This window comes from Nematolebias whitei, chromosome 15 (genome assembly GCF_014905685.2).
Source record: "Nematolebias whitei isolate Nwh7 chromosome 15, NemWhi1, whole genome shotgun sequence".
Classification (NCBI taxonomy): Eukaryota; Metazoa; Chordata; class Actinopteri; order Cyprinodontiformes; family Rivulidae; genus Nematolebias; species Nematolebias whitei.
The window spans coordinates 11,267,352-11,276,670 of NC_056512.1; the positions used below are offsets into that span (position 1 = coordinate 11,267,352).

Consider the following 9,319-nt stretch of genomic DNA (forward strand, 5'->3'; position numbering starts at 1 on the left):
CACAGTTTATTGCAGACTGGTAAACCCATGCCTATCTTTACTTCTTAGAGATTTGGCCCCTCTTAAATGTCATTTTTACACTTTTTACAGTCCTCTTACATTCAACATGGAAACTATGTGAACAGACTGGTAAGAAATCCTAAATATTAAAATGAGAATCATGAGGTTTGGTGGTCTTCACAGTGCCTAGCAGAAAAACTAGCAATGAACTGACAGCAGTGTTTATCCAAGGAGGGCGCCTCGCCCTGTCAACAGAAACAAGCACACTGCCTACTGAAATGTCCTTCACGCTCAGCTCCAACCCCCCGGCACTGATGTAGCACTAAGCTAGTGGCGCACAATTCAGATGCGCTAGCTAAATCGCAACAGACATAGCATACCACTTCTCTCACGCATCCTACCCCCATCCCTACCCTTGCTCGACGTGTCTCCATCCCCGCCCCCATCCCGTCGACAACAAACCCAAAGAGATGAGTGCCCTGCCAAGGTAAGTAAATGGTAAATGGACTGTACTAATATGGCGCCTTTCTATCTTATCGAGATACTCAAAGCGCTTTACAACACAATATGTGCCCTCATTTACCCATTCATACAGCACTCTATTAGATCTCTACAAAGTTAATTGAATAAATCATTCTAATGAGACTAATCAGAGCTTTATCACATTCATACACCGATGGGACACACATCAGAGGCAGTGAGGGGTTCAGTGTCTTGCCCAGGGACACTTCGGCATGTGACTGCTGGTGGATTCGAATCCCCAACTCTTGCATTGGAGGACGACTGTTCTAACCACTCAGCCACAGCAGTAAGTGACCTCAGGAAACACTGGACAGAGGTTACTTACAGTTTTTGCTTTGTTAAGGTAACTCATACATATGTAGCCACGATCATTGCACCGGAGGTAGATGAGGTACACAGGGGCACAAATCCAGAGGTAGAGGCATGGCACCCACACCAGGACAGTGTTTTGGAAACACTGTGTGAAGTCTGGATTAGAAATATGCCAAGTAAGGTTCCAGTCCTGTCAGGAAAATAGGAGAAAAGAAGCAAAGATTCTTCAATAAATCGCATGAATAATGTAATAAGTAAATGGACTGTACTTACAGTATATAGCGCCTTTCAATCTAATCAAGATACTCAAAGCGCTTTACAACACAATATGTGCCCTCATTCATCTCCACACACACATTCATACTACATCTACAAAGCTATAGCCCCCAGTATACTCCTGCGTACATCCATACGCAGAGGTACGCACGTACGTACGCAGAGGTACGAGCGTACCCCCCAGGGCATGTCCGTGCAAAGCTCAATTTTTACGACTGCATACACGTACGTGGTGTCGCACAATTAAACTTCCCGGCGATGGACTGTTTTGTACGCGACACCAAAGTATTAAATTCCCCTTCTTCATCTCTGATCTGGCCTTTTATTTTGTTTTTTTGCCAAGAGGCAAGCGATATCTTCCTCCTCCGTTGATGCCATGACTGAAATGGTGAGAAATGAAGGAACTTGTCTTGAGCGAATTAAATTCAGGTCCAGCATGGCTGCGGGAGAGTCTTGAGATTTCCTAGTGGGCTGGTCTGATGTGTGGGCTGCAGAGCCAGCGCTCCCTGTTTTTTTTTTTTTTGTATTTTTTAGATCTTTTTATTAACAACATATAAACACAGAACACCGCTGAGGCTGCCAGTGCTCGTTTTAATTTTTTTTTTCGACCTGTCAATCAATCCAGTAGGCGTGTCAGCAATTGACCAATCGGCAACCTCAATTTGTCCCGAAGGTAAACGCCCCTTGTCTGTGAAGCTGCTCTGCAGCTGCTCAGGGTGTACGCTCGAGTACGAAGTCTGAACCCTCTGCGTACAGTACACGTGTACGTACGCGTGAACGGATGTACACGGGAGTATACTGGGGGCTTAAGTGAAAAAATCCTTTTATATCCTTCTCCGGGTACTCTGGTTTCCTCCCACAGACCAAAAGCATACATAGGCTGATTGGTAACTCTAAATTGTCCCTAGGTGAGAGTGAGAGAGTGAATGGTTGTTTGTCTTGTTTGTCTCTGTGATTTTCATTCAACCTTTATTTATACAGATTAGTGTCATTGAGCCTCGGGGACTCATTATAAGACAGACCAGTTTTTTTTTTAACTAATAACGATGACAAGAGTAGATAACAAAAACAACAATAGACAATCATAAAAGAAAGCATATAAATTGAGAAGAATGAAAGAAAATGGTATTTAAAAAACAAAACAAAAAACAGCTAGATTGTAAAGCGATGTAGAGTACTAGAATACTAAAAACAGGAACATGTCTGCATTGATTTTTGCTATGAACTTATCAGATGTTTGAAGCCACTTAGAGAGGTCAAGAGCTTCAGATATTTTTGCAAGATATTCCAGGAAACAGGAGCAGAGTAGAAGACCCTTTTGCCTAGTTCAGTCCTCGCTAAGGGGACACTGCATGGAATGGAGACCTGTCCAGGTGCCCCCCGCTTCTTGCACAGTGATGGCTGGACATGGGCACCAGTGACCCCCATGACCCAAAAAGGAAGAAGCAGGTAAAGATAATGGATGGATGGATGTTGTGATGATGCACTTTGATCACATGAGGTGAAGGAAAACACTGTAACCTTATTAATCTTTAACATGGTTTCAAGATGTCAAAAAGCTGAGGAATTGAAAATTGTGAACTTCACAAGCAAATGTTATTTGCTTGTGAATGTCATGGGGCACAGTATGTTTTGTAGGATACGTTATAACGTATTATTAACCTAGAAAAGGTATAGTTTAAAACAGAAAATTCAGGTTTTCAGTCACTCTTTAGATTTTAAATTTGAGCTCAGAAAGTGAAACATTAGCTGGTCGTTTATCAGGTTTTCAGAGTCAGAAAAAACATTAAAGTACAAACTGAGATTTTCTTTGGCTCATTTTACCTTTTTTAAGGTTCAAGTTATTTCCTCCAGACTAGACCAGGAGTTGGTCCAGTATCGTTGCACACTTGGCTGACACCTCTGATACGAATTGCCATTCTCAGTGTTCCAATACATATTGAACAATATTATTGATATTGTTTATCTCCTTTCTTTATATATTGTTTTTAACATTTTAGGAACTTTTTGTTTGAATCTTTTTATCTGCTGCTGCTGTTGCATTGAATTTCTCATCAGTGGGACAATAAAGGCTGTTTCTATTCTATTTCTATTCTATTCTAATTTGGACAAATTTCCTAAAAAAATTTTTTTTGGTATGGGGCAATAAATATTTTTATATTAACAGCTAACTACTGATTTGATCGTGTTTGCTGAGTTCTGTGAAGGTTAAATGAAAACATTTTTAATTTATCACAGAATGATCTCGCATTAAAGAAATGGGTGGTGCACATTAAAATCTGGGGTGGCTGTAATTACCATGATGTTATTTCATGTGCTTGAAGGATTTTAAAAGAAGTTTCACAGAGTTAGATTGGAAGATTCTTCTTTCTTCTTTCTGCACCCTTTTCATTCATTGTTTTTCTTAGTAACGGATTAGTTTTGTTTCTTTAAAATGAATGAATAAAATAAAAAAAGAAAAGAAGAGGCCACTGCTTTAAGTTATTTAAACAAGTTTAACGCCAAGTCAACATTTGATAAATTAAAAAGTAAATAAATGTTACACTGCCTGTTTTAGATTTGAGACTAACAGCAAAAAATAAAGTACCGGTGGTTGTCCGGCTGGAGCTGTACCTACTAAATGATTAAATGCTATATAATTATGTAATCATAACATAAAATAACAACAGCAACAACAACTCCAGTGCTCAGATTAGTCTTTATTGGAGATTTCTACAGCAGGAATCTCAAACAGCTACTGTAACTCTGTAGGTTTGATCTCTATAGGAACACTAAAGAGAAAACCTAAACTCTGAATGGTAGAAAACACCTTGTAACTTCGACTTTCCTTCCCTCCATTGATTGCGGTGACATTATCTATATGAATGCTCCTACAAGCACCCTGCAGATGCTGGATGCTGTCTATGGCGGCTGTGGCTGAGTGGTTAGAACAGTCGTCCTCCAATGCAAGAGTTGGGGGTTCAAATCCACCAGCAGTCACATGCCGAAGTGTCCCTGGGCAAGACACTGAACCCCTCGTTGCCTCCGATGTGTGTCCCATCGGTGTATGAATGTGACAAAGCTCTGATAAGTCTCTTTAGAATGATTTGTTCAATTATCTTTGTAGAGATCTAGTAGACTGCTGTATGAACGGGTAAATGAGGACACAGATTGTAGTGTAAAGTGCTTTGAGTATCTCGATAAGATAGAAAGGCGCTATACAAGTACAGTCCATTTACCATTTACCATTTATCATGGTGCATTAAGATTCATAACTGGCTGTAATTACAATAACCACCACTGCACCCTGTATTCACTGGTTAACTGGACATCATTAAATTAATTAGCAGTTGTTTTTAAAAATGATTTTAAATGCCGGCAGATCAGCCTGCAGTCTTCTTTTACAAGTTTTGAACACTGCTCATTTGAAATCGGCCGCGCTCATGTGGTCTTGTGTGTCGTCATCTATCGGTCACCCAAGCACAATAAGGATTTAATAAATGACTTTTCAGAATTTCTGGCTGACATCCTGCCCAAATATGATTATTTTCTCATTCTTGGAGATTTTAATATTCGTGTCTGCTGTCCAGAAGAGCCGATCTCCAGGAGCTTTTTAAATGTTCTTGACTCTTTTAACTTTGTACAGTCTGTGTCTGGTCCTACTCATGAACTCGGGCACACACTTGACTTGGTCCTGTCTCATGGTCTGGATGTTTCCAACTTGGACATATGTGATGCTGTTTTTTCAGATCATATGCCCATCCTATTTGACATTCCCACTCACTGTCTAGTTAAAGTGCGTGCTCCTCCTCATCGCTGTCGCATGTTTAACTCCTCCTCTCCAACCTTGTTCTCCTCCACTTTTCTTGGTCTCTGCGAGGATAACTCTAAAGACTCTCTTAGTTTAAATATTGATGAACTGGTTTCCAGCTTCCATTCTGTCTGTTTACAAACACTGGACACGATCGCTCCTTTGAAGAACCGGCGCACCAAACCTACCCCCGAACCCTGGCTGGGTGACGTCACGCGTGCTGCCAGGCACGAGTGCAGAAAAGCGGAGCGCAGGTGGAAAAAGGACAGACTACATGTCTCTTTTAATATTCTCAAAGAGAGTCTGTTACATTATCAGAAAACTGTAAAAGCCGAGAAGAACAAATATCTCTCAGGCATAATTTCTTCTAACTGTAACAACCCCAGAGTTTTGTTCAAAACCATAGATATTGTTCTCCATGCTTCCAAGTCTGTTGGTTTTGATGCCTCCACTGAAATCTGTGTTTCCTCCACTTCTTCACTGATAAAATTGTGTCAACCTGAGCTTGTATTTCTCAGCCTTCCTATGATCCTTCTATTCCTCTACACCACTCATCTGTTTTTGATCAGTTTGAGCCGGTGTCCTTCTCTTTTCTACAGGACACAGTTGATCATATGAGGCCCTCTGGTTCTCCTGCAGATTCCATTCCACCTCGTTTGTTTAAGGAGGTATTTTCCACTATTGAACCAAGTGTACTTCAGATTATCAATAGCAGTCTTTCCTCTGGTATAGTACCTGAGGCTTTTAAACATGCATTTGTATGCCCTCTACTAAAAAAACAGGTCTTGACCCCTCTCTCTGCTCCAATTTCAGGCCTATCTCTAATCTCCCATTTATTTCAAAACTATTAGAGAAGGTTGTTTACAACCAGTTGTTACCATTTTTAGAGGACCATGGTATCACTGAGCCGTTTCAGTCTGGGTTTAAAGCCCGCCACAGTACAGAGAGTGCACTTTTGAGGGTTTCAAATGATATATTCTTGTCCACAGACTCCGGAAAGTCTGTTGTTTTAGTGCTCTTAGATTTGTCTGCTGCATTTGACACTGTTGATCACAGCATTTTAATCTCGTCTTGAGCACTGTGTGGGCATCAGGGGTGTCGCCCTCAATTGGTTTCGGTCATATTTAACCAATAGGAGTTTCTGCGTAAAAATCGACAATTTTATGTCTTCCACTGCTCCTCTTCCACATGGTGTCCCCCAGGGCTCAATCCTTGGCCCTCTTTTATTTGCCCTTTACTTACTCCCCCTTGGCTCGATTTTTAGGAAGCATGGCATTTTATTTCACTTTTATGCTGATGATTGCCAGATCTATTTTCCCATGGCACAAAACAACACAGTTCAACAACTTACACACTGCCTTAATGATGTTAAGACATGGTTCTCTCTTAACTTCCTTAGTCTAAATGAGAACAAGACTGAAGTTATGATGTTTGGACCAAGTTGCCGTCCCTCTCCCAGCATAGATCTTGGCTCACTGTCATTTTATCTCAAGGACTGTGTCACCAATCTGGGGGTGAAGTTTGAGTCTGATTTTAAATTTGAAAAACAGATCAGCAGTGTTGTTCAAAAAAGTTTTTATCAGCTCCGCCAAATAGCAAAAGTGAAACCAATCCTAGCAAGACCTGACTTGCTTGTGCAGAACTCTGCTGCTCGCCTGTTAACTCAGGCTCGTAGGCGCGAGCATATTACTCCCATCCTGGCGTCCCTTCATTGGCTCCCTGTGCACTACAGAATTAATTTTAAGCTTTTGCTGTTTGTTTTTAAATGTCTGAACAACCTTGCCTCACCATGTCTGTCTGAGCTGCTTCAGCCTTACTTTCCACCCCGATCCCTACGATCAGCTGATCAGCTGCTGCTGACAGTCCCTAAAACTAGGCTGAAGCTCAGAGGTGACAGAGCGTTTGCTGTTGTTGCTCCCAGGTTGTGGAACACTTTACCCTTGAGTGTCAGACAGGCCTCCTCTCTTCCTGTTTTTAAATCTCTTTTAAAGACAAACTTTTATTCTTTGGCTTTTAACACGTGATCTTATCTTTTATGGCTTTTTAATACACCTGCTGTGAAACTGGTATGTGAATGGTTTTTATGTTTCTTTGTGTATGCTTTGTATGTTTTTATTGTTTTGTTTGTTTTTATTGTTTTATTGTGCAGCACTTTGGCTACCCTTGTGGTTTTTAAAATGTGCTATATAAAAAAAGTTGATTGATTGATTGATTGAACTTCACACAGACTCTCTCACTGGTACATTTTCATATTTAAATCACTTCTTTGTCTGCTGCCTTCATACATCTCCTCCTACATGTCACTGCGTGAGTGCAGCTACAGCGTGCGCTCTCAGGACATTATTACCTGCAGTGTTCCCTCAGTGAGGACTGAACTTGGCAAAAGGGCCTTCTCCTACGCCGCTCCCGTTTCCTGGAATATCTTGCAAAAAGATCTGAAGCTCTCGCCCTTGACCTCCCTAAGTGACTTTAAAACTCTGTTAAGTACCTGGCAAAAACCAATGCAGACATGTTCCTGTTTTTATTTTTCAACATCGCCTTATAATCTAGCTGTTTTTTTGCTACTATTCCACTTGCGTGTCCTTTTGGTTGCCATTTTGTTTTTATTTGTAAAAAAAAAAAAAAAAACAGATACTCAAATTTGTATGCCTATGCCTATTTTATGACTGTTATTGTTGTCGTTATCCATTGTTGTCATCACTCTTTGTTAAAAAATCAGGTCTCTCTTGTAAACGAATCCCCGAGTCTCAATGGGATTAACTTGTCTAAATACATGTTGAATGAATGAATTTAAAAAAATTAGGTATGTTATTAAAAATAACTGAACAAATGCATTTGATTAGAAAAGCATTAAAAAATGTAAATGATGCCAAGCTCAAGTAAGTACGTTTAAGTATAAAGTGATGAATACTGTGAAAACTTGTCACAAAAATTAGTCTGATTTCTACAAGTTTACAGAATAATAATAATAATACCATGGCATGAGATTTTGAGCAAATTTCCTTTGATTAATGGTCAGAAGTCCTAATGTTTGGAACAATGTTAATATTGTTTTTAATAACTAGTAATACACCTTTGTTTGGCCAAAGAACGGTTTGTTATAATATCAGTACTGTCATGGTCATATCCACGTTTTGCTGGTGTAAAATAAAAATGTGCTGATGAAGAAATTATTGATTTTTTTTAATTAAATGAAATAAGAAACTCCAGCAGCTTTTCTTGTAGTAAAAATTATTAATTAAGCCACAATCATCTTTCAAACAGAAAGATGACGGAGGGGATTATGGGCATTTAATTTAAATTTATGATCAATGAACCATTTATCCCAATTTAACAACCTAGAATGTATGAAACAGGATAACCAGTGGATGGAACCAAAACTGCATATGAATCAGCACTAATGGTAACATACGTACTTAAATAAAATGTAATCCGTTTTTAGTTAATTCTGTTTATGAGGGCACCCTGAACCAGCCATCAGGAAACTGAACTCACCGGCGCTAACTAGAGCGCTAACCGTGTTAGCATGCTTAGCCGGGTCGCTAACAACAACCTGACAACTTAAGATAACACATAAACATACACAAGTCACGCTATAAAACTTACCCATAACGGATCGGAACTGTTCGGGCTGCAAAACTTTTCAACCCCCATTTCACCGAGATCTTCAACTCGTCGCGGTTTGAAGGTGTTTCGGCTTACAGGTGATGTTTTATAACCGGTGTTGTCGGGTGCTTTTTTTCTTCTTCAGCGCCTAAAATAAAGTTTAAAAAAAAAAAACGTGTGCTGCCACCTATCGTAGTAGTACCGCCATCAACCGGTATGGAGTTCATGGTTCAGGAAAAAAAGGTTTGTAAACTCAATCATCCACTTTTTTTTGTGATTTCCTGGATAATTGAGTTTACAACCCTTTTTTCTGAACCATTTTGGCCTTGGTGTCCTCAGGCTGTTTCTGTGAGTAGCAAGTTGGCCATCTGGCCCAAAACATCTGATTATTAGATTACTTTTTTCAAGTCAGATTGTGTTTATTTGTCATATGCAAGGTTAACACAGGGTTAAAAATACAGTGAAATGCTTAGGATGTGAAGAACTGATTTGACTTGCTAAAAAAAAAAAAAACCATAGAACAAACAAGAAATACTAAAAGCATGCAATGAGGGTACAAAAATAAAGTACCAACAAGTGAAAAAGTAATTATAATATTTACAATGTCCTAACATGAGATAGTAAACAATAACATGGTAGAATACAACAGTTCAGCAAGATGAATTTGAGTGAATAATTATTTCAAGGTAATACAAATTAAAATTAAATACACACATTATCTATCTATCCATCTATCTATCTATCTATCTATCTATCTATCTATCTATCTATCTATCTATCTATCTATCTATCTATCTATCTATCTATCTATCT

The 9,319-nt window shown here is 39.4% G+C and overlaps 1 protein-coding gene across 1 annotated transcript in view; it reads right to left on the minus strand.

Moving 5' to 3' along the window:
• The window catches only part of LOC119421956 (multidrug resistance-associated protein 1-like), a 217,184-nt gene extending 208,630 nt beyond the window's left edge, over nucleotides 1-8,554 (minus strand). The window contains exons 1-2 of the mRNA XM_037689314.1: nucleotides 8,507-8,554; nucleotides 848-1,024 (exon numbers count right to left, since the gene is read on the minus strand). Coding sequence (XP_037545242.1) covers nucleotides 848-1,024; nucleotides 8,507-8,554 — 225 coding nt within the window. The remainder of the gene's footprint in view (nucleotides 1-847; nucleotides 1,025-8,506) is intronic.
• Between the last annotated feature and the right edge of the window lie 765 nt (nucleotides 8,555-9,319).